The sequence below is a fragment of the Falco punctatus genome, assembly GCF_963210335.1.
Source record: "Falco punctatus genome assembly, chromosome: 2".
NCBI lineage: Eukaryota > Metazoa > Chordata > Aves > Falconiformes > Falconidae > Falco > Falco punctatus.
In genome coordinates this window covers 64,923,503-64,948,815 of record NC_137581.1, presented here as the reverse complement: position 1 = coordinate 64,948,815, position 25,313 = coordinate 64,923,503, and the positions used below count along the sequence as shown (strand labels likewise).

Sequence of the window (25,313 nt, the reverse complement as noted above, 5' to 3'; positions counted from 1 at the left end):
GGGTGTCACGTGACTCGCCGCGTCGCTCCCGCTGCCCCTCGGACGTGGGGCGCGCGCGCGCCGGTTGGCTGCTGGGTCGGCTGCTGGCTCGCGCCCCGTGCCCTGCCGGGTACCGGAAGTGCGGCGGAAGTTGCCGGAAGGGCTTGTCCCATTGCCGGAAGTACCGTACCGTACCGTGGCGTGCCGTGCCGTGCCGTGCCGTGGCTTGAGGGTGGGTTCGCGAGGGGGTAGGGCAGGCCGGGGCTGCAGGGGGCGAGGGGCTGCGGGGCCGCTGGGGGTGCGGGGGGGTGCGGAGGGGGGGGGCGCCTCCCGCCGCCGCCCTCCTGCCCCTCCGATGCCTGTTCTCCGCCTCGGGCCCGCCGGCTGCCGGGGCGCTCCGCTCTCCTGGGGCCTGTGCGCCAGGGCACTTCCCCTCCGCGCGGTGTCCGGTGGCCGGCAGCGTGGGTTTGGGCTCTGCGCCGTTTTCCCCGTGGTTGTGTAGGCGCAGGCTGGCAGCAGCTGCCCGCCACCGAGAGTTTCCATGAAGTCCCCGTGAGCCCTCGGAGGGGAGAGGGCACCTGTGATGGGATGCTCTCGCTTTGCTGTTCTCGGAAACTCCCGTTTATTTTGCAGAATGTGATACGGCTGCGTTTCATTTGCGAATCCTGCCTCATCTACTTACATTTTAATGGCGCACATCACCATAAATCAGTATTTGCAGCAAGTAAGCAAGTTTTTCTTGTTATTTGTGGGCACATGTTAGAGTATGTGCATCTGTTTTTGTTTGCTGTAAATATGTTTTCTTCCTTAAGAAGTAAATCAACCTAGAACACGTGACATGGTAAAGGAATATACTTCAGTCTGTGTTGAGTATACCAGCTGTGTGCCAAGGATGTGTAGCTGGAATTCCTGAAGTGCAATGGTTACTGATATAATGGATAGTGAAGTAATTTATCCATAAGAACTGATGTAGTGGGATTGTGTCTGTGTAGTAACAAATGCAGCTCGAGGACTCAAGAAATACAGGGATTTAAGGAATACAGAGTGCAGAGATGCTGTGTGTGGCGTGGAGGATAGGCAGGAGCAGGGTCATGAGGGCAGCTGGGCAGAACCCTCACTGTCAAGCTTTTAGTGTGACCACTCCTACTGCTTCTTCCTGAACTGTCTATTTCCATCTTTGTTACCATCATACTCGCTTTGGTCGAGATCATTCAAGTCAATTGAAGGGCACAAACCCAGTAATTGTTTGGGTTTTAGTCTCAAAACTGGAGCAGCTCAGATCTCTCAGGACAGTGATATGCTCTGAAAGTTCGGCGTCTTGTCTGGTTGCCAGTCCATTTTACATTTAATAAGAAAAACTACTTCCAAAACAAAAATTAGCTCTCCTTTACATTAAAAAACCCCATCAGTCTCTGAAGGAGTTTAAGCAGTTGGTTTTCACTCTTTTCCTGCTTCCTTTGCTATTTTAGTCTATGATTTTTCCCATTTGGTATGAATTTTCCACGCAGCAAACTTTTTTTTTTCTTCTTTTCCTGTCAGGACACAAAATAGAAAAATAAAGCACAAGCAGTGGGAAAGGAAGTCTTAAGAAGTAATATCTAAAACTACTTCCACAACTGAAGAAGTTTCTAGCTTGACGTCACAATAAGCTGCTCAGACACTATGTTTTACAAGGAGTTATCTTGAGCAGGAAGCAGAATTAAGCCATTCTCCCACAGAATATAACATTTACAGTCCTGACAGGTTTCAACAGTATTCTATACAGATGCTAGTCTAATACCAGACATTGCCTTTGGAATGATAGCTATGCATTTAATCTACTTGTCTTCATTTTTAAGCGTTACTCAAAGATTGTTTATGCCTTCACATTTATGTTTGATGCCTGTAAGTGTAACTGGAATTTTAAAAGCTTAACCAAATCTGGCTCACAACTCCTGTTCTATGATGCTAAACCCACGCAAGTTGTTTGGAGAGTCTCTGGTTTGCTTGTATCCTACAAATAAGGAGAAAACCAATAGTGTTCACCTTACCTTCCCCTGATACCTTTGTGAAAAACGGGTCTATTGAAAGTACAGTGTTGATTAGTTCTGGTTTAAACCTTTAAAAACTCACATTTGAGTTGGTATTGATGTTGATGAACAGTGGTAACATGTTTTGGTAACAGAACATGGCTTCTGTTGTCATGTGTAAATATGTGTGGCTGTGGCCAGATTTGATTCTGTAATATGTCTGTTTTCTTTGGTAGGTACAAGAAGCCATTGACAGCAGAGATGGACAATTTTGCGCAGAATTAGTATCATTTAAACATCCACATGTTGCTAACCCAAGGCTACAGGTGAGAATCTGTTCTTGACCTTTCTTTTGTTTTGCTTTTGGTTTTCTTAGCTCTTTATATGGTTTCCTTTCCATTGGAAACAAACCTCAGAGATGTTTCATAGGCCAGAGCAGGACCTTCTGGCCAGGTCTACATTAGTTAGTAACGTGTCACAGTGGAAGTGACTACAAAGAAAAAAACAGTGGGTAGCCAGGCTCCAGCGTTTGTGATATATGTGTTTCAGATGCTTTTATTTAAGACTAGCTCTGATCAGGTTTTGGAGACAGAATGCATGCTAGCAATTCATTATGCTGGCTGTGATTATTAATGTAACGTAAGATACTGACAGGTAGCAGTCATATATGCATAAAACTGCCATGACAAAATATCCATATGGTGTTCTGTTTCTGGTGCATTGGATGTTCCTTTAATGTTTCATTAATTTATTCTGTATTTAGCTTCCAACTCCAGAGGAGAAGTGTCAACAAGTTTTGGAACCACCATATGATGAAATGTTTGCAGCCCACTTAAGGTAAAGATGGACTGGGAATGTAAAGTCAGTTGTGAGGTATCCAGCAGGGATGAAGGAAATCCTTGGGTTTACTTAGTTATTTTAAAGGGCTTACATCTGAAAACTTGGTATTTATTACTCTTATAAATAATGCTAGAACTGCAGGAAATAAAGACCACCTTTCTCCTCTCCATGTAAAGTTTGTTTCACGTACCTGGCAGTCATCTGCGTATAGCCATTGACACAGCTTTCGTTTAGGTGTTTGCCGTTTCCTTTGCTCTGCATTTACTAGCTACACAAGAATTTACAGTGAGATAAGTAAGGGAAGTAAGTATTTTTAAAAGGGAATTTTAGTCCTAGAAGTACTCTTAAGACAGCTTTAGGACCTAAGTAATTCTGTGAGGCTTTTATTTAAAAAAATTCTGCATTAACACAGTCTTCAGTTCACTTTCAACAGTCATGGAAATTTTTTTATTTGTGTTAATCTTGGTGACAGGTTCAATAAGCATTAGCATATTACAGTTTGTACTGTCCATATTAGAGAAACGAATCCCTGTTCACCTCTCGGATCAGTTTGCTACAATTATCAGGCTTAGTGCTGTGTTAAAATACTTGCTCCATTTTGTTAGGAACATTTCTGATCATATTTCTGTGCCTCTTTTAAATAAACTGTAAAGCTCTATGCCTGGTAAGAAGCAAAAAAGAAATAATTGTCTTGGGTATATGATATTTCCTGATGCACTAATACACCTTTTCTTTGGCAGGTGTACTTACGCTGTTGGAAACCATGACTTCGTAGAAGCATACAAATGCCAAACAGTTATTGTCCAATATCCTTTTCCATGAAACTTGTATATTGTTTTCAGATGAACTGTGTGTCGTCTTGTAGGCTAAGTTATCTTTACCCCTTTCAAAATCTAATGGAGTGTGGTCTGCTTCCAAATACACTTCAGCTGTGTAGGTTCTTAAGCGAGGAAGTCCAGGTACACTCAGCTTTCTGTAGGACTTGTCGCTTGGCTCTAGAATAGAAAATTCATTTCTCACACAGCATAGGAAACCCATAGATCATTAATACACCTCCCAGTTTGTCCTTGACTAGAGGGGAAGATACCTATAAAGAAAGCCATCTTATCTCTTTAAGTGCCCAGTGTTTCTTACTGCTACTACCACACAGAGGAGTGTGTGGCTGTGCTCACATACTTCCCTACTGTGCCTTTGCATCCTGACTCCTCATGTACTTCCTGCTTTTTTGGTTTCTACCCCTTCATGTAGCAATATACAGTACCATTAAACTGCTGGTTTTTAAATATGTGCTTAACTTCATAGCATTTAAAGTTCTCCTAAATACAATACATCTTTCCTGCGAGCATTTCAGGCACATAAAGAAGAAAACTGGTGAGTGCATCATAGAGAGCTGCTAGAAACTAGACTGTCATCTTTCCCTAGGACAATACCATGGTAGTCAAACTAAAATTGTGCCTATAGTTTTTATTTATCTCCAGTGATACTTAAATGCAGCCTAATTAGTTTTGCTGCCTGTTTGGGTTTATAGGTCCAAAAGTGTGAAAACTAAACACCTGAGCTTAATTATGTAGAATGCTCCATAAGTAAATGTAAAGATTTTGTTCAAGGTGAGGTGGTGTTTTGTTAAAGCCACAGTAAAAAAGGTTTCAGAATTAATTCTTCCTCCATTGTAGTATTTCTGAAATTCTGAGGTCTTGAAAGTCTTTCCTTTTTAAAAGTGCATAGTTCTTATTTAAAGATGAATGTATACTTTTCTAGTTTTATGACCAACTAGGAAAAAAAGAAGTTTGTTTCTCATGTCTCACTTATTGCATGAATTGTACATGTGAAATATAGTGTTTTACTTTCCTAGGGCTTTACCTATCATGTATGCTGTAGCCCTTGATCTTCGAATTTTTGCTAATAATGTAAGTATATCTGATTAACAGGCTTGTTACTTTTCTCTGTTAGGAGTTTCCATGGTGGAAATATTTTAGACATCATTACATAGCCTAGTTTTTGCTAGGTACTGTTTAACACATTGTTTCAGATTTTGTTGACACACTAAATTCATCCAGTCCTATTGAAAAACTAGGTTGCTTAGTGTGCCCATCTTGATTTGCAGCTTGAACTGGAGAGGTTCTAAGGACCTGCATGCAACTCACAGCAGTTGCTTAGAGCATATGAAGTGATTAAGTACTGTCTTTATAGAGTAGCATGGTGGCACTACTCACTATTTCCAGGTGTTATCCTTGGGATTTGGTGGAGGTCTCTGTAAGTGTGGAGATATCTCAGCCAACTGAGATAATCTAACCACTCACCCCATCTGAAGAGGGAAGTTTCTGCCTCTTTTCCCCATTTCCAGCTTTGTGTACTGCTTTTGATGCTCATTGGAGCCCTTGCTGAGCTGATACAACTGCTGATAAGCAAAAAAACGCCCAATTTACATTATTTTTCTCAGGCTAGTGAATTGAAGTAGCTTGTGTAGGGATCTGTTGAGAACTGCTAGGCCAAGGTAAGTGGCAGGGTTGTGATCTTGCTCCTACTCACTTTACCTGAAGAGGTGAAGCTAGAGTTCCAGTTAGGTTAGAGTTTGACAATATCCAGTGTTTTCACAATATCCAGTGTTTTCAGCATTTGTCCACTCAGCACTTTCTTGTGCCCACACACCCACAAAATGACACATTTGATATGCTTGCACAGGTAATACTTTTTGTGTTTGCGTGTCTGCTCTGTAAGAAGTCTCAATTCTCAGTCTGAATGTGGCAAATTTGTATATCTGAGATGTATGAGAAAGGGGAAAGTGGGACAGTGGGATCAGTCGTACTGGAAGTGTTTGAACTCTTCCAGCTTCGGTATATTCAAAGGGTGCAGATGCAGAGAAGACTTCTGCAGCAGAGGATGCATTTCCATTTCTTTTCCTTACATTTCAGCTAGTGAGAATGCAAACGTTACAGTAAAACTTTTTAGAAAACACACAGTAAACATCTACTTGCCATTTCCCCCCTGCCCTTCTTTATTAAGTTCTGCATTAATCAGTGCATAGATCTTTCCCATGTGTTGGCAACTCATTTATTTTTTTCTCTTGCTGCTATGACATATGTTTTCCATTTCTTCTGAAAGTCCCAGGTCCTAGCAGTGTGTGTTACTACTAGAAAATGTTGAATATGGTTTAGAAATAAAATACAGCCTTTGTGGCTGTAGTAATAAGCTTAATTATAAATTCCAAACCTCAGACTCTATAACTGGTAATCATTTTAGTCTGCTTTTTTCAAAAGACATTTTTTTTGCAAGACTCTTGGTCTTTGAAGACTTGTTGAAGTGTAGTGCTCCAATTCAGCTGTGGACAATCCTCCTGTGCATTAGGTTTGGTACATGTTCAGGAGGCTCTCCAGATTTTTTCTTTTATTCTGTGAGCTTGACTGCCTTCTAGATTTGGGGGATAGCAGGCATGAAAAATTTATTGCTATAGTACTTTATAAAATGTTGTATTAAGGAACTAAACTGTTTACATGCAACAAAACAGTATGTAGAATTACACATTGTTTCTTGCTGTGTAATGATAGGCAGATCAACAGCTAGTGAAGAAAGGGAAGAGCAAAGTTGGTGACATGTTGGAAAAAGCAGCAGAACTGCTGATGAGCTGTTTTCGAGTCTGTGCCAGTGACACGTAAGTGAAAGATCCTTTACAGAACTTGGACTATTAAATTGTTAAGAACGTATTGAACTTTGTAAGATTTTCCCACTTACTAAGTCTGTATCTAGGTAAGAATGAACATTTCTGAGGCTCGTTTCCTCTCATTTATAGTCTGTTCTCTGTTGACTATTAACTACAGCTGGAGAGGCCTCCCTTCAGGTTTAATACTTCTAGCAGATGTTGGGAGGAACTAATTATGTCCCTGTTTCTCAGGAAAGATCATTAATGCTTTTGTGCCCTCTTAGTTGTCAAGTTTGCTTCATTGTAATCAGGTGAAAAAGAGGTCACTCTCTGGTTTCCAATCTTGGCAGTTTCAACACTTTTTAGGTGGAGAAAATCTTTCACCTTGAATGTTACAAGCAACTGCTATGCTAGCGTATGTGTTACCTGCAGACTGGAGTGAGGACCTTGATGCAGGTGAATAACGTTTTGCATGGCATTTTTCTGTTACATTGAAAAAATGTAGCAGAGCTGTTTAGGATGGAAACATGTTCTGTTTTGACAGTGCTGGTATGGAAGGAGTGTGGCCCTGACTTTTATTTTCAGACACTTATTTTTACCCTAAAAATCTATGAAATATCTGTGGAGGGAATTTACCATAAGGACGAACAGCACATGTCTGTGTGGTACTTAGTTGCTGGCTGGGGTTGAACCGTGACAAAATCATTATTTTCTTACAATGTTCAATACTAGTAGGTTTTTTTCTTTTTTCTCTTCTTATGACAGTCGAGCAGGCATTGAGGATTCCAAAAAGTGGGGAATGTTATTTCTTGTGAATCAGCTGTTTAAAATTTATTTTAAGGTAGGGTTCAAGTCTGGTAAGCTGTGTTTTGTATTTCATATTCTAAGTTAAACCCATACTTTTTTATATGATACCATCTATCTAAACTCTCTGAGTAAAATTAAATCTTTTTTTTTAACAGATCAACAAGCTCCATCTATGTAAGCCCTTAATTAGAGCAATTGACAGCTCAAATCTGAAAGATGAATATAGTATGGCACAGCGAGTGACATACCGATATTATGTTGGACGCAAAGCCATGTTTGACAGTGACTTTAAGCAAGGTACTGTGTGCTAATAAGATAGATTTAAAGTCCTGCTGCTTGGTGTGAAGTCTGGCTGATGTCATGTGCGTGTGACTCAAAATGTGTGTAGAAGGTGCAATTGTGTTTGCATTGATCAAAGCAAAGGTCGCGCTGAAAGATCCAAGGCCCCTAGGCTGAGTCAGGTCGGAGGTGAGATTACATGACAATTCTGATTGTAGTATATGCCCAGTTTTAAAATATTTGTGTCAGTAAAGTTCTTTGTAGTCTTATGCATTATGTGCATGCATAATAAAATGTATGAACATCCGAAAGAACAGGTTTGTAGAATGTTTCACAAAGGAGGCTTTGCGACTCTCTTGTCCTCTTGAAGTTGCTGTATGCCATGTAGGAAATCTTCAGCAACCTGTACTGTAGAATTAGTTTCTCAGTGCATGTTTTGGAAGGTGTAGAAACGGCATTTCTGAGATTTCTAAAAGTCGTTAGTAGAAATGCTTCTAGAGGCAAGTTGCACAACTTTCATTGCTAACTGAAGCCCCTGACCAAAATCTATTTTGGAGCTGGTTTTGTTACTCTATACAGTGTCTTCTGCCTCTCAGGCTTGCCCTCTTTTAGTGAAAAGTGATGAGGGATTTTCATGTTGTCATGCTGCGTGATCTCACTGGCATGTTTCTGCAGCTCAGCAGGTGGGTGCATCGCATGCAGCTTACATCCACTGAAGAACCTAAGCTATGAATTTAGAAAATAGAGTTTGGTTGCATCACCGCTTCTTGAGATTCTCCCCTCCTGTAATAGTAGCACATAATATTACTAAAATGAGCTGAAAATTCCAATATTGCTTGTGGCTATTACCTCTGACATCTAGACCTTGACAGGTTTTCTTTGTCTTTCTGAAGGAGGACATACTTTCCTGGTAATACTTTGTATTTTTTTTCTTAATGTATTTTGATTGGTGTGATATTTTTTTTTAATAGAATTTCAAATGTCATGGGTTCAAGCTAGAGATGGACATCGAGCACAGAATTTGTGTTACAGTTTTAATCCATTTTTGTTGTTGACTCATGTTACTAGCACTCTTATTTTTGTCTGCAGCTGAAGAGTATCTGTCGTTTGCCTTTGAGCATTGTCACCGCTCAAGCCAGAAGAACAAAAGAATGATTTTGATCTACCTGCTTCCAGTAAAAATGTTGTTGGTGAGTAGATGTTACAGTTCTAAATACTTTTTTAGGGATAGATAACCAAACTGATGCTCAGTACTGTTCTTATTTTTCCCTTACTGGAATTCAGAGGCTTTCTGTGCCTAACTGCCATAAGAGCCAGCATATGCACACTTTGTTGTGTGAGGACAAAAAACATTGAATTGTCATTTGTAGCAACAAAAGAAAGAAAAAAGAGGGGGGGGGAAACCCCAAACAAACAAACAAACAAAACCCCCAGCCTCCTTTCCCCCTACCTTCCTCCTACCCCTCCTAAAGATGCAACTGAGGTTACCTCTGTAATAAAGATAAATTTGAGTTCTTTGGGGAAGCATTTAACAGTGTAACTTACATCATGTAGCAGAGTGCCTGTCTGGTGTACAGATGGGCCAGAGAATGTGTGGATTCACTAGTACAAATCTGTTTGCTTCTTTCACCTGGTGAAGGGAAGGAGGATGTGCAAACACATGGCTGAAGACTGTTGAGGGGAGTTTGCCACAGAAGTGAAAGGATTCCTATCTTTGGGTTTTCTGCTTGCACCTTGTACATTTGCCCATTTGAGGCGTGTCAGAAGGGTCATGAAGTAGAGCATTTTGATTTTGAACAAATCAATGAAGACTGGTTACTATTTGATCATTTCATCTTTCTATTAGAAAGCTAAGCATGTCTCCATTTCTTGTTCCTGTCCTTTCCCATGTGCTGTGCTAGCATTTGTGTATCCCTGAGTTAGTGGGATTATGTTAACAATGTGATTCAGTGTAACTGGGGGGACAAGAACTAGATGTTAGAGTTTCCTGTTCCTGGCTCTATTACCAAAGTTACCTATGGAGAATGTCATTATCACCCGCTTCTGTGCGTTGCCATCTTCTGCCTTTGCCCCAACCTGTTTATGACCATCCTCCCTTTTCCATTCAGTGCTCCCTTTCCAGTCCCTTGCAGTGTCAAGTGCATAAAGGGGAAGCAGAGTGGGTGTGATAATTGGCTTCTGTTTTTAATTATTGACTTTCTTACTGGTTGGTTTCAGATCAATCAACGGTAGGGTTGATAAGGGAAACCTAACAGTCTTCCTAAAAGCTTCGTCCCAGTCCTGACTGGGTGCCTTAAACTGGTGGGTCCATTAGTCCCTAGAATTACTGTGGCTTTTCTGGAACAGTTCTCGTGTACAAGAGCTGCTAAAGAACCAGATAAAGGTCACTGTATCAGAGCCCAAACATTAACACTAACCTTAAACTGTACTAAAATAGCTTGGATGTTTTGGGTTTTTTTTTATTCCTAGCAGCTCTCAGTAACTATGCAGTTGAGTTCTGCTCTCAGCTAATCCTCCAACCAGCAAAGGAGGTAGCAACAGCACAGCATGATGGTAACTAAATTTAAAGTCTGACCCAAGTCAGAGTGCAATCTGATCTCTCCTGTGCAGGGGGAAAACAACAAGTTTCTTCTTGATAATATAGCTGGTTCAGTCTTACCTGATCTAGCAATGAGAATTGATTTTGTTTCTCTAAACTTAAACTTTCCATCTCTTTGTTTTATTTTGGTTTGGTTTTTTGAGGGGACATATTTATTTCGGCATAGAGGCATAATGAAAAAAAATTCTGGTACAGACTGAGCTAGCACTGGACAATGTGAAATACTGCATATTATTAGTAATGCTTGGGATTCCCATGGTTCTGTTTGCAGATGAAATCATACAGCCCCACGACATAAAATTTGGATTTGCCTAGGCCTCATGTCACAGGATCTTGATTTTACGAGTGTGAGAACTGTTCCCCAGCATTAAGAAATACTAAGATTCCCTAAACCATGATAAATAGGTAGTTACCATGACTTGAGCTACAAGGGTTGTCTTACACATATTTTTATTCATGTCTTATTCTGTAGCAAAAAAAATTATTAAACTCTTGTTATTAAAATATTAAAATAATTTAATATTATAATATTCAAATGTTATTAAATATTACTGGATAATACCATGTTAGAGTCTTTCTTCTCTAACAAATGTTTTTATAGCTTAGTAGATTACATTTAAAAGGCATTTGACTTTACCCTGGAAAACATGGAAACTTTATTTTTCAGGGCCATATGCCAACAGTTCAGCTCTTAAAAAAGTATGACCTTATGCAGTTTGCTGAAGTAACAAAGGCTGTGAGGTATGATGATTTTTTATTGTGCTGTGTGTTAGTTAAAAAAGTAATAAGTAAAATCTGTTTATTCGGGATGACTGAGGAAGGCAAGGGGAGGATATTCCTACCAAGTCAGGCAAGTTCTTTTCTCGTTTGGGTGAGACCCTCTAATGTTTTCATTTCTTCATCATTGTAGCGAAGGCAATCTTCTCCTACTGAATGATGCTCTGACAAAGCATGAGACCTTCTTTATTCGATGTGGAATCTTTCTTATCCTTGAGAAGCTGAAAATAATCACATACAGAAATCTCTTCAAGAAAGTGTAAGTGTAACAAAAGCTATGTTTTTGCAAAAGCATATTTAATACAGTTTCACCTAGGACTGAGATCGCTCCTTTGTTCTCTCTGAGAGTTGAATTCCTGTTAGAGTGAATTTATTATAGAAAGGCCATATTTCTAAGAACCAGAATTTTTAAGTGACCGTTTCTCAATAACAGATTTTTTTCCCTGTTGTTTCTTTCAGATACTTACTACTCAAAACCCATCAGCTATCTCTAGATGCCTTTCTGTTTGCCTTGAAATTCATGCAAGTAGATGATGTTGATATTGATGAAGTCCAGTGCATTTTAGCTAACCTTATATACATGGTATGTGATGACCACTTGCTGTCTGGTCCTTCCAGACTTCAGACAGTAAAATATATTGGGTAGAGAGCAAAAGTTCATTACAAAAACATATTAGTAATCCCAGTGTTCTTGTGTAAAAAAGTTGATTGACTTGTGCCCCAAGTGAAATGTTTTCGTTTGCCCTGAGGGGTGCCTCTTTTGCAGGAACCAGTTAAACGGAAGTTGAATTTTACATTACAAATCTAGTACTAACATTTCTATATAATGCATAAGTACTGATTCAAAAATATGATAATTGTATCTGGGACCAAAAGGGATTTGTTCCTTCCGCATTTGAAGTAGGGGAGACTCTTGACATTCTAACATCAGAAAAAATGAAAACCAGATTTCTTTGGTTTTATTTCATATTTAAGTGGATCTCAACTATTTGTGAACAGATAAAGGCTTGAAATCTAGAGATTTCTAATAAATTGGAGATTTTGGAGCAGCATTGCAGTGTTAGCAAGGAAATGAACCACTTCTCTATTTCTGAGACAGATTATTTGGTCTAGCAGTAACAAAGGGTGTGATTAGGTCACTGGAAGATTTTTTTCAGTGTTACAAACTATGCCTGAAAAGGAAGTATTGTGTAATTTACTTTATTTGGTATGGAATAGTGATAAAATCCTCATTTTAAAGTGAGCAAGAGTAAATTCAGAAATGCTTCTGTAGAGCTCTGTCTCTTCAAGGAAACCTAAGCAAGCACAGTAGGGGGCCCTGACAGCAGGCTCTGTCTGACAGCACCGTTAGTATGCAAACGTGGTTGTGGTTCCAACTTTCTGCTTACTTTGAGTTGACCCAGTTGCATAAATTGGATCCTTATAGATACAAAGTACAGTAGTGCAGTGGTGATTGACTGTACCTACATGTCTTTGCTTGATGTAATCTGAAGACAGCTGGGGTGGTGGCGTTGTGTTACCAGCTTCTAGTACTAACGCTGTCCTTTTCTCCTGCCAGGGTCACATTAAAGGCTATATATCTCATCAGCATCAAAAGCTTGTGGTCAGTAAGCAAAACCCATTTCCTCCGCTGTCAACAGTGTGTTGAGTGTTGCATCTTATCCATGCAAGTACCTCTCAGATACTCAGCTTTGTCCAGTGGAGCTGCTCCTAATCACCCTGAGAACGCTGTAAATTAATTTGGTTCATGTCCAGGACTGGAGTACCAGGAACTGTTTGTGGCTCCTTTCCCAGAATGGCCAAGGCTGCCAGTGTTACAAAGTGTGTTGGAATGAAATGTTAACTTTTCAATGATAGGTTCTGCAGACTGTCTAGATCATTCAAAGTATTTTATGAAGAAATAAAGCATAGCATTCCAAATTCCTTCCAAACTGCTTAAAAGCTTTTTTATAAAAGTACTTTGTATTACTATTTCTGGATTTATCTTTCAGAGAGAAGTATCCTTCTTTGTTACTTGTATTAATCCATTCATCAGAATGGAAATTATGTTTTCTTTCATTATTTTTTTTAAGTCCATTCAATGATCTTACTAGTATTAAACACTCTCTTCAGGCTTTCTCTTAAAAGTAGAGAAGTGCTTGACACCAAAAGCTTTACTATGTCAGCAATAATTACAGGTTCAAGTAAATGTGGGATTTCTGTCTGTATGTGCCTAGAGATAGGTTTGTGGGGTTTTTTTAATTCTGGGAAGTATTTTGTTTCATTATGAAGAACAAAAGCTTATTTAAGTAGCTTATTGATATTGTTTTATTCTGCATCTGGGGATCCATTATTTTGTGTTACTACCTTGGAGGTTTTGTTTGTTTATTTGGGGTGATGCAACATAACTTTGTCTGTAGTGAGGGGAGGGGTAGTTTTGAGTTTTAAAAGTTATTTTTACAGGAAATAAAACATTTTTCCCCCACTCTTTGAGACTTGGGTTTTATTTTACCCACTAACTGATGTGGACATGATTCATAAGGGAAAACAGGTAGCATGTATGAACGGAAGCATTTTTTAGTGTGATGAGAGCATTGATTTAAAGGCTTGGAGGTTCCCCTGGTCTTCATAAGTTTTCCTTGTTGGGATGCTGAAATAAGAATATGAATTTGCTGAATGAAACCTCAAGGTAACAAGAATTAAAAACCCTAATTTCCTTCTCCCAATATTTAAATTGCAGGGAAGACATCAGTGCTTTCTGAATTTTAGGATTAATAGTTCTAGGAAACTTAAAGTTCAGCCAGTTTTTAGTAAAATAACTAGGTTTACCACATGATGGATGTTTCACAGTATCATGTGTCAGCAGAAGGAAAGACAGATGGGCTTTTCTGTACAAATGGGAGTTATATACATATCATCATTGCTACTTCCATTGCTGCAAATCATCACAGAGTCTCAGATGGGTGTACTGACTGCATCCAAATGTTCCCTTGCAGTGATTGGTAGAGATTGGTGCTGGAGGGTTGGTTGTGTTTGTGTTTTACTTCATTTTTTGTTTAAACCATATCATATACCTCGCGGTGTTGGTGAAGAGAAATGTTTCCTGGTCAGTGTCTTCTAGTGGCCAGGACCCCAATATCCCAGTCAGAAACCAAGTGCCCTTATACTCAGTAGCTAGAAAGCTTCCTCCGGCCAGTTGCTTGTCTGTGGCCTCCTGAAGGTGTCCACAAAATTGCCTGTTTGTGAGGCTTATGTTGAGGATTTGTTGGCAGTCCTCTGCAGGAAGGTATGAAACCTGCAACTCATCTCCTTGGAGTTCATCACCTTCCATTCTCCAGCCACTGACTGTACCAGCCAACTGTGGAATTAAAACATGTTCTGCAAAGTCTCTTTCAGGAGCGCATACGGGAAGCTGGTGGTTGTTGCACTCCACATGTTCTTGGAGTTGTAGTAACGCAATGTTGTTCTCACCAGTGTCTTCATCATACCGGATGTGTATGTGTTTCTCGCTAACTTGCATTATCTTCTCACTTCCACTTGTTCCTTTAGGCCCTGTGAAACAATGATATTTCAATGCTTTTAGCACTAATTTATCAGAGACCTGAAAACTGCATGCAAACCGACACCTGTCTAATCATGCTGAGAAGTACATGCACGAGAGAAACTAAAAGCACCATTTCTCAAAACCGCTGCAGTAAAGGTAAACTGGGAATGATACACTGAGAGCTGTTTCATGCTGGGTAGAAGCATGCATAGTTTAAGTGGGAAGGACAAATACCCAACAAAAGTAGTGAATTTTGGCATGAAACAAAAGCCACCTCTAAGTCCACCTGGTTTAGCTTATTCCTAGGTGCTGAATTCTGAGTTGTTTGAGAGTCAGTTGTCTCTCTGCTTGGCTTGTAGGGAAGTATGGGGCAGCTGCAGATCTAGCTCAAGATACTTAGGTGCTGAAATGAGACTACAGTGGATTTGCTTCCTTTAACTGTTTTTACGCAGCAAAAATTTCAGTAAGCTTTTTTTAAAAAAATTATCTTGTCAATACCAAGATGTGCTGCATCAAGAGAAAATGTGTTTGATCACCTACCAGCACCAACCCTGATTTCAAAATGGCTGTGCAGAAGGGCACACTCTGCCGTAGTCAATACAAAGTTACTTTTTAGCAGCACTCCTCCACAGAAGCCCTTCCCTTCGGAATTTAGCAGGAGGACCTAAGGAAATGCAAAAAACCAATAGGTAGCACTGTCTGTACGCGGTTGAGTGATGGGTTTCATGAATTGCCAGAAATACCTGCCAAGGAAATCGCTCATCATGTTTCTTCCTGGTTTTACTTATCAGATTATCACTGTCTTGAAGTCTGCCACATGCACATTGATCTAGCAAATGAATTAAAAAAAGGAAAAAATAATCAAAACCTCATGCTGTATTGTTACAAAACAGCTAATACCTGCAAATACCTTATTGCTTCTACCTTCACTTCAGGGTTTCAATTTTGCATGAAGAACAAGGACAATTTCTCAGCTGGGGAAAATGGGAATAATTTATTTGACATCTGTAGTCTGATAGCTTGGTGGTCGTGCTGAACGTTTTGGGTCATTGCATGAGACTTGCAATTACCAGATTTCACTGTGTCTGTCACTAATGAAACTAAGCTTCCTCTCCAGCCAACCACCAGCACAGTTCGCTTCCTCATCTTTGTATCCTGTATCTGAATTGTGCCAAATACCTGACAGCTGTGGCCCAATGTGAACAAGGTAAATCCTGGGTTTTCCTTGTGAAAATGTTACTCTAGGGACATGTATGCCTTTCTGTTCTGGTTCAGACAGCATGCATACTTTTCAAGTGGATTCCCCTAGTTATCTGCGTTTATCATGCTTTCTGTTTACCTTGTGGGATGGTCTTGGGTCACACAAACTGGATTGTGTTCAGGTAAAGCTAAAACAGAACATACCCTTCAGGAGCGCACATGATGTACTCTCATAGCTAGCGGGTGCTTAGTCCACAGGACCAAACTAGACCTAGTCTGAAGTAAAGCCCACCTGAAACGTGCATGGAGTGTGGACGTCAAGCCTTCATCACCAAGGTGTGGGTTTACAGCTGAACTCCTATTGGGCTGCCCTACTTGCTCAAGGGTCTGCAAGGGTCTAAGTATACGACTGCATTTTTGGTAGACCTGGTTTATAAAGGGATGGGATTGAATGAGATACCTGGTGTGAGATTGAAATACTGAAGGCAGCTATTGCTTCAAACTAATGAATATGGAAGCAAACATTGCCCTTCATTTATCAGGCCATCAGGTGCCTGATGGGAATCAACTGAACCTCATTCCCAAACAGACAGGTCTTCAGCGGAGTTACTCTTTACCAAGCGCAGGAGTGGTAAACCTGGCTCATGAGTGATCCTGTGAATAGTCCTCTCTGCAGACCTGTGTTTAAGTGTTCAGATCAAATATCACTTCTTTCACTACTGCTTTGGTTTCTTGGGTGGTGGCCCCTAGCTGCCTCCTCTTTCTGCCCTGTGTGGAAGGTCAGTAACCTCATCACTTAAGGCTCAAAGCAAGCTGATCGCATCTGGTTATCAGACAGTGGCCTACCCAGCCCAGCACTGAGCACGTGCCCCCTGTACCTCCATGCTCACACCTACCTAATGCGATGCACTCTTTTTTATCCTTCCCAAGCTCATAGCCATCAGCACAGGAACAACGGTAGGAATTGCTTCCCGGGTAGCAGAAGTGGTGACATCCTTCCTTTGGGTGGTGATGACATTCGTTTTTAGCTAAACAGAACAAGTGGAGGAAAAGCACTGGGGACTGGAGTTCAGCTGGAGTACTCCTGCATGGCTTCTCTCCTCTTTACTAAGCACTTGATTTTCACTTGCTTTGTGTGGAGGTGGGTAGGGACTCTGGCTTGGTGGTGTTTCCCCCCCACATTGTTTTTCCTCTTGTTAAGCAGAAATTGGAGAAAGCTGAGTCTTTGAAGCATCTACAGACTCATTACAAACTGTGCTCACCCAGCACATCCCTGCACCAGACTGTCTGCACCTCTAGGTTTTGGGGAGCATTAGCTATGGGTCAAACTAGACCTTCCATGCAAACACGTGGAAGGATGCCATGGGTTTTCTTCCTGCTCCCTTAAACACTGCCTATCTGCAGCGGGGGAAACTGTTGCACATGTTAAGGCGGCAGGTATTGCTTGAGGAAGAGGGTGGCTAAAGCTTCCCGTTTTTCAGCAAAAACAAATGCATAGCTGTTAATTCTCATACTTGTGCTAAGAAACTTAAAATTAACAGCTGCCAAAGATAAAAAAAAGAAACAGGCTATTAATCACCTTTGAAACATGCTTGGTCAACTTTCCATAGCTGAACACACACTTAGGCAAACACAAAGCAACAAGAGGAACAGCCATTTGATGGTGGATCTAGCTCACAGGTGGAGAAGTAGCAAAAAACCTCACATAACGTGGCTCTCTATGGCTCAGGCTGAGCAGATCCAGTTCCCAGCACCGGTCCGAGCTGTATCATCTTCTGTACTCCCCAGGAAGCTGGTCACAGTCACCCCCCCTTATACAGCAAATGACCCTGCCCTGTGGCACCCAGGGCATCTCCCACCCAAGGGGACTTCTGAGCCAGCAAAAATTGCTGCAGTAAGGGCTGGAAAGTAGAACCTGGGCAGATATAAAGATGTAGTATCTGGCCCAGGGTGGTTTAAGTGCCAGAAAGCATCCATGTTGCTTTATGCCTTTTATACTTCCACTGAGAAGTGGGTTTTTTTTTCTGGAGTCCCTCTGTCCTGAGGGACTGTCTCACGGGTGTGTGTGGGAAGCCACCCTGGCACTGCAACCCTGGTTCTTCAGGCCATGTGCCACCTGGGACCACAGCAGGACAAGCAACTGGAGAATGCAGGTGGCAGTGGCAGGGCTGCCTTTGGAGCCCACCCGTGATGGGGACTAGCTTCAGCCTTTTTGCTGTGTCCCCAGAGGAGGGAAGCTCAGGGAGAAGAGGCAGCCTGCGTAACCTTGGGATGCTGTAATATTTCAATGGACAGGCAGCACACATCACCCCTGCTCTGCCAAGAGCTGCGTTTTAACCTAAAATATGATAACTGGCCGTAATGGGAGAGCCGTGTGTGGTTCCCTGGGGACCGCCTATGACAGGGGGAGACAGGGCTTAGAAGGTAGAGCAATGCCTTACCGAAAGCACAGTTCTCTCCCTCATAGCCCTCGGCACAGGTGCAGGTGTAGCCACGAATGCTGTCCTCACACACACTGTTGTGCTGGCAGGGGCTGGATGAGCACCTCCTGCCACCTGGAGAAATGCCACAGGAGAGGGACAAGTCACCACCACTGCTGACCCAAATTATGCAGCCCCCTTCCCAGCATGTAGTGAAAAGCAGTTTGGAAGGAAACAGGCTGTGTCTCACTGAGCCGCTCCTTGGGAGGGATTCTAGCCCGAGTCTCCAGTTCCAGAGGTGCTCCCGCAGCCCCTGGCAGAGGCTGGGAGGTGCCCAGAGGCAGAGCCTGCTTCTGGAGGACAGATGCTGTGCTTCAGGGAAAAGCACAGAGTTACAGTCCATGCGCATATTACAAATGTCATGTGAGACGTGTGTTTTAGGTCTCCCGTGTTAGGTTGATATGCGCTGGGTAAAAAAGCTGATGTCAAAATTATACAGCAAGCAACACCAAAACAGGAGGAAATCTGGCTTTTACACATTTATACAGTTACTGTACAGCTGCTCAGACACTAGCAAGCTTAGTCTTTCCAACAAACGAGAGGATGTCCTCACCATGGGTGAAGCACCATGCAGAGCTGCCAGCTTCCCTTCAAGCTACCCAGTGGAAAGACTCCAAAAGAGTTTGAAAACATTCTCCAAATAACTGCTTATCGTAGACCTGAGCAATCAGTGAGCAAACCAGAAAAACCTAACCTGGGACATGCTCTCCAACCTTTTTAAAATTTAAAACTTCATTGGAGAGGTTATCTTCAGTCTGCAGGTTGCCATAATGGATATCGGGGATGGAAAGGTGAAAACTCTGCCTACTACTTGGAAAAAACCACAAACCACCATCTGCTCAGATGGGCACATCTGTTTTTGAGTGTTAGCTGCACTAAAATGCTGGCTTAAAGTAGTTACCGCCTTCAGCCCACCTGCAGTCAGATGCCACCAGCGTACCCTGGCACACTTTTGCTCTCCTGGGAGGGTTTTTGGGTGGGCTTGGTGTGTGTGTGTCATCAGCACAGCTGAGCAGGCAGAGTTGAGGGGCGAAGACATCCAGCAGCAGCAGTGAGTAGTTAGAGCTAGGGAAGGGCTACACTTACAACCTGGAGCAAGTTAGATGGTCTCAAGCCTCTGAAATTCATACTCAAATATAGGTAGGGAAGTCTCAGAAGATGTCTGGGGTCTGGTGAGGTTCTGCAAGACTGGGGAAAAAAGTAAACCTAGCCCCTAGCTTTATTAAAGTAGGAAAGAGAAGATTCAAGGAATTATACATAAATCATGCTGATTTACGTATTTCATTAATTATATAATGTTATTGATTTATATAATATATTAATAACTATAAAATATATAATAAAGTTACTGGAAAGATTAAACAAACTGTTTGTAAGCATCCAGCAAAATAAGAAGGTGGTAAGTAACAACCACCATGCATTTTTCATGAATAATCCAAACCAGTTAAATCTAATTGTATTATAGGATAAGGGACCTAGTGGGGAATCAGTGAACATCATAGAACAGAAATGCCTCAGGCATTAAGTGAGCTCAGAAAACATAGACTGCTATGAGGCATGCACAAAACTGCTTGCAAAACTGTGTTTAAAGAGAAATTCTCAACAGCTAAGTTTATACTGTTAGTAAGAGTCAGGGACAAGCGTGACTTCAGGCTGAGTGCCCTGACAGCATACATCCACACTACAGCAAGATGCTGCTATGTCAGCTTTAGCTTGACGAGACCAAGGTGGAGCAGCACAAACAGAGCCAAAGGATGAGCCAGCAGCTGGGTGGGTGCTCAGCCCTTCTCCCCAGGCCTCCCTTACTACACAGATTTGCCCACCTTGGGCTACGGGACAACAGCAACATGGATACCAGATGTCTAGGCAATGAGATTTTTGGAAGACAGGATGGAAAGATTGGTTTGGTTTGTTTGGTGAGGAGGAAAGAAGCCATGGAAATGCACAGCAATGCCCTTCAAAATGTTAGAAAAGACATCACAGAGAAGGAAACATGCTGCTGTTCTGTAGGAGGAAGACAGGACACAATGGCATTTAAATACAGCAAGGAAGCCACCCCTGAGGCCAAAGCCAGTGACGAATCCTAACTATGGCTAAGCTTGCTTGGATGGACTGTGCTGAGTCCAAGCTATAACAACCAGTTCTCCACTGGTTGCCCTTCTCTCTTCATAGACTAGAGAGGAAGCCTGCATGACATGCTTAGTACAAACTGTGACTGAAATTAGGAGAAGTTAATCCCACCCTCACAGAAGTAATGAAAGGCCAGATATTTAGCGTCATTCCTCGTAACATTTATATGACTGATGGGATTCTCCTATGTAATGGTTCCCTGGACTCAGTGTTTTAGTGGCTCCTGCAGAAAATTAATACTAACCACGTGTTTTGCCACCTTCGTACCCACTGTCTAAAACAAAGATTAGACATTAATAGAAGTTGAAAGCAAGAGAAAAACTTAGGATGAGGTATGCAGAAAAATGGAGAGAATAGGGCATAGTCACCATAAGCTGTTTCCCCAGGCTCTTGTTCCGGAGGCATCTAGTTACATCAGCCTCTCCGCTTTTACAGATTTGTTTCTTGCCTTGACCGCTGCCAAGGGATGACGACTGCCAGCATCTAGAGTTTGCAGACAGCCCGGTAGCTTTTAACACCCATTTTTCTCACTCACATTGAGGTGGTAGGTTTGTATTTGGGAGGTTTTACTGGTATAGCTGTGTTGCTCTATTGTATCAGCAAAGCAGGCTTTCTCAGGCCCCAGGTTGTTCCAGAACAGCCTTAAGTTCAGGAGAAGAAATAGCCTATTTACTATGATAACATCTCACCTTCAACTTTCATTCCCTTTGCAGTCTTAGACATTTTTTTCTATTTATTAATTTTTTTAATGCTTTCACATCAAGACTTTCTCCTGCTTTACTATAGACATGACAAATAGTGACTGGCTGTTCCTTGTAAACTACTAAAAACTCTCAGAAATTCAGCACTAGACTGTATCATGATGTTCATAACATGACAGTGCTATGAAGGAGAGAAATCAAGAAGCCAGCTTACCATAGTAGGCATCCCAAAACATTTTCTGGAAAAACAAAGAAAAAGAAAAAAGGGAAATCAGACTTTAACTTTCAGATAGTATCACCTTCCATGAATATTTTGATAAAACAAAATATGACAGAATATATACTATGGCGTAGCATTTGCACAGTTGCCCATCTGCAAGTTCTGCCCTGCCAGCAAAATTTGACTGGGATGGGAGAGCGTTTGCATCCTGCTTATTTTATTGTTTCTTGTTGCAGCACTCTCAAAACCAGGCAGTTGCAACAAGGCTTTTACCATCCCATACCAGGTTAACTTCAATAAGTAGTTCCCACGCCTCACCCCAGCACAGCCACCAATCCCCCACAAGGTTTCAACAGTTCATCTACTGTGTGTGCTGTTTCCTTCATCCTCTTCAGGCCAGTTCACCCTGCTTCTTGCCTCTGCTGCATCCTTCTCCTTGTCTCTCCTACCTCCAGGGCACTCTCCTCTCTCTGCTTCTTCCAGGTCTCTTTTCTTTCACCCAGGGATCCCCTTCCATCCCCCTTAGAGCTATTTAACTACTTAGCAGGAACCAGCCACAGCTGCACATTATCCACACCAGCCAACCCACCACCCCTGAAGCCAGCCCACAGCTATATATTGTTAATTAAACCAGCTTCATTCCTCTACAATTCCTTTACAGTTTCTTAAGAAGCTATAAAGGAAAACAAACACTTTAGATCACAGAGAGGAACAGCTGATCCTTTAGCAGTAGGGCTTCCTGGAAAAAAAATGCCTGGTCATTGTCTCCTCAGCAGGCAGTGGCCTGGGAAGCAACCCCATCCTGTCCCATCCCATCCCACTTGGCCCACAGCAGATGCTGCTGGAGGCAGCTGGGTCAGCACAGAGCAGAGCTGCAGGTCACCAGCACCATGTGCCTCGCTTTTCCCTGCATTTGTCAGCCAGCTCTGCCGCTGCTTTCCCTGTGGGGACACCTCTCTCCACTGTCCCCAAAGCACCAGGACCACCCACGGGCAGCCCTACGGCTGTTGCTGCTGCTTTCCCTGCAAGCACGGTCTCCGGCCAGATACTAATTAAAGAGCACAGCATCCAGCTGGACGTGGCAGCAGGGCTTCTTGCGTGAGGGAATCTGCAGCCACCAGCTAAGTGAGCCTCTTCCTATAGGTCCCACTACCTGCTGGTGCATTGCTTCCCTCCGTCCTAACATCCCCTTCACCCTCCTGCTCCCTAGGGGATGCTGAAGCTGTATTTCTTGTGTGGTCAGGAAGGGACAAGAGCCATATACTTTCACAACACAGGCTACAGGACACGTCACTTTCAGGCAGGGACTTTAAAAGTGTCAGATCTGACCTCTGCATTTCCATTCTGATGGCTGAAGACACCTGCTTTCTACCTGCTGACGTGGAAAGTGCAAAGATTTCCCATGGAGAGAAACTCAAACAAATGAAGCAGGCTGTGGAGCTGTATTTGATAGTAAAGGAGCAAGGCAGTAATTTTTATTATGTATGCAGGAAAACAAAGTACTTACGAGCATTTCATCATTTTCAAATACTTCTCTTGCTTCTTCATGTGTACATCTCTCTTCAAGGCATTCCCTTTCCAAGCTGCCTTGGAGGACCTCCTCCAAAAGTAGGGAACTGGCACGCCTCTGTCTCTTGATAATGTTGTTTGCGTCGTTAGCTGATATAAACACTGGAACGTTGTATGACAAAACTCTACCATAAGTACTTAAATTCATCTCCTTATATACTTTTACATCCTCGTTCTAGGGAGAAACCCCTTTGGCTGATTCGGGGTTTCAGCCACATTAAACTTACATACTGAAAGAGCCCTGCCTCCTCAGCCCAAACTCAACTGAGGAGTGGTGACCTTTTACTTTTGGGAAGTGCCTGACTTGCTGTCAAGCAGGGAGAATCTGCAGCCCTTCCCAATGCATTTTCTTCCTGCACGAGACACACAGAGCAGCATTGCTGTGGCACGGCCAGGGAAAGGGAAAAAGCAGTATCATAAAGGCAGAAGCTATTTCCTAAGACTGCACAGGGCTTTCAGACTCATCAGAAGTGAAAATGATTTGTATTAATTTATGATGATGGATCCAAACTGATGCCTTTCAGTCTTAGGTCACGGGGTTGTTTTTGCTGAGAAGCAAAACTGTAACATGGCTGAGTTCTCAAACAAATGTTTCTTAAGGAGAATAAATAAAAGCTACCCCTCAAAGTTGAGGGCTATATCATATACTGTCCTTTATGTGGAAGACACCATCATCTTTTTGATTTGAGTAAAGAGGAGGAGAGATCAAAACCATGACAGCTATCAGATCTGAAGACTACTCTTTGCAATGATGCCTGCAACAAGAACTGCCTGCCAGCTGGGTAGCTGTGCTGGGCTGGAGCCTGTTGCCTTTGTCATGAAGCAGCACGTGGCTGTGTGTGTCAGCACGTGTTTGTCGGTTCGCCTGTGCTTGGAAAGTAAACACGTTGGGCCAGGGACTGTTGTTTGGGGTTTGGGGATTTTTTTTGTTGTTTGTTTTATATAGCGTTTGGGGGCCCAGCACTGCTAGGCACAAAGGTTGAAATAATAATATTAGAACTGGAAAAAGTGACAGCAATAATGAAATTCTTCTGAAACTGCATGCAAATGCTTAGTTATGCTTTTGAAGGGTATCCGATAAGCAACAGGCTTGCATGTGATATGAGAAAAGAAAAATGAAAAAACTTCATGACTGTGTTTTGCATTTTAAAGTGTTATCTGGCACCCCAGTGCACATTTCTGCCATGAAGTGGTTCCAATGCATCCAGCATAACTGGCAGCGTGCATCGGCTGCTGCCAGGGGTGTTTTGACCTTCTGAAGCAGTCACCCTCTTTTTCTTCCTTGCCCAGCTCCTCCTTATTTTTGACAAACCGTGAAGGATTAGTGCAGAAACATACATTTCTTCAAGCTATAACAAGCATGCATCTTTCATAGGACTCTTTATTTCAGCAACAACTAGAAATATAAACAAAATTCTCTTTAATATCTGGGGCACTCATTAAGAATGATAAGAAAAGGTGAAATATTACCCCGGTGTAAATGATGGCACTTCAACATTACATTGCCTCAGTAACTTCATGCAGTTTTTACTTAGCTATATGAAATTAACAGGAGAAATGTAAGGAAAATAAGGAACAGATGGTTTTCAGTGATGTCACCCTGTGCTACAAAGTAAACACGATACAACCTACAAAATTACTGGGGCTTTTAGAGGAGCAGGAGCACAAATCAGAATTAAAGCTGCAACAAAACAAAGGCCATACCTGTCTGCTCTGCCTGAAGGAAAAGGGCAGGGAGAAGAAACAATATTGTCCAAGAGCACCTTGCCATGTTACCCTCTGAGCCTAACGGCCGCCTGCCTGCATTCCTGCAGCTGGTGAGGGAAATGGCTACACGAGAGGTGTCGAAGTTTAAAGTCCAGCTGCTCAGGAGAAAAACAAAACCTCTAAGGGCAAAGCCTGGCCTCAATGTCAACACATGAAAAATTTAAAAAAAACACCCTTAAAAAAACCCTGGTCAGTGGTGCAGCAGTTCCCCATCTCGTGGTGCGCTGGCTGAAGGTGGAGCAGGTTTGCCAGCTCCACCGAGGTGTGGGTGTTCCTCCACCCCCTGGCCTTCTCTTACCATAACGCAAAACAGGGAGAGATCAACAGTAAAGACATTTCTTTGCACCCTTTGCACAAGCCGGATGATGACTACAGGGATCCATTTTATGGCGTGGCTCTTTCATACATTGTCCCCACAAAACACTTCCCAAGGCTTAGCTGCACTGGTCAAATCCTATCAGCTTTCGGAGCAACAAAGCAACCAAAGCGTGCGATTTCCCCCATAGGGGTGTATCTGAATAGATACGGCATTTTTCTTTTTCACTGTCGGGTTTGTACTGCCCAGCTGTGAAGGAGAGCATGGGAAAGTCTTCCTGACTTCAGGCTGCTGGTCTCACAACACGCAGAGTCCGTGCAAGGAGGTGTAAGTACAGTGAGGACCAGAGCACCTCCCTGGGCTGCTGTGCCATGCACCCAGCGGCCGGGGCGGCCCTCCCGCCTAGCCCGGGACAAGAGGAAGGATGAACTCAAGGGAGTGCAATGGCAAGGATGCTGCAGGGAGGGTTTTTTCACTCCC

The 25,313-nt window shown here is 42.4% G+C and overlaps 2 protein-coding genes across 5 annotated transcripts; one reads left to right on the top strand and one right to left on the bottom strand.

Moving 5' to 3' along the window:
- Nucleotides 1-11: 11 nt before the first annotated feature.
- On the top strand, nt 12-13,391 carry PCID2 (PCI domain containing 2). 3 transcript variants are annotated; one of them, XM_080376344.1, is made up of 16 exons: nt 14-162; nt 193-211; nt 613-703; nt 2,225-2,314; nt 2,752-2,825; nt 3,569-3,636; nt 4,160-4,199; nt 4,681-4,735; nt 6,374-6,477; nt 7,231-7,306; nt 7,428-7,569; nt 8,641-8,741; nt 10,818-10,891; nt 11,061-11,186; nt 11,387-11,510; nt 12,486-13,391. In XM_080376344.1, exons 3-16 carry the CDS (start codon nt 668-670, stop codon nt 12,573-12,575), a joined length of 1,200 nt encoding a protein of 399 aa, XP_080232470.1. In that variant the 5' UTR covers nt 14-162; nt 193-211; nt 613-667; the 3' UTR covers nt 12,576-13,391. The 3 variants fall into 3 exon arrangements, with proteins under 3 accessions (XP_080232468.1, XP_080232470.1, XP_080232469.1); XM_080376343.1 differs by having other exon boundaries at nt 14-167; nt 198-211; XM_080376342.1 differs by having other exon boundaries at nt 12-211.
- Nucleotides 13,186-24,586, bottom strand: PROZ (protein Z, vitamin K dependent plasma glycoprotein). Of its 2 annotated transcripts, XM_080376341.1 has the most exons (8): nt 24,455-24,586; nt 22,689-22,852; nt 21,176-21,200; nt 18,092-18,205; nt 16,547-16,678; nt 15,194-15,279; nt 14,991-15,114; nt 13,186-14,458 (listed from the first exon to the last, which is right to left on the bottom strand). In XM_080376341.1, exons 1-8 carry the CDS (start codon nt 24,519-24,521, stop codon nt 13,947-13,949), a joined length of 1,224 nt encoding a protein of 407 aa, XP_080232467.1. In that variant the 5' UTR covers nt 24,522-24,586; the 3' UTR covers nt 13,186-13,946. The 2 variants fall into 2 exon arrangements, with proteins under 2 accessions (XP_080232467.1, XP_080232466.1); XM_080376340.1 differs by lacking the exons at nt 21,176-21,200; nt 22,689-22,852; nt 24,455-24,586 and having other exon boundaries at nt 18,092-20,237.
- Between the last annotated feature and the right edge of the window lie 727 nt (nt 24,587-25,313).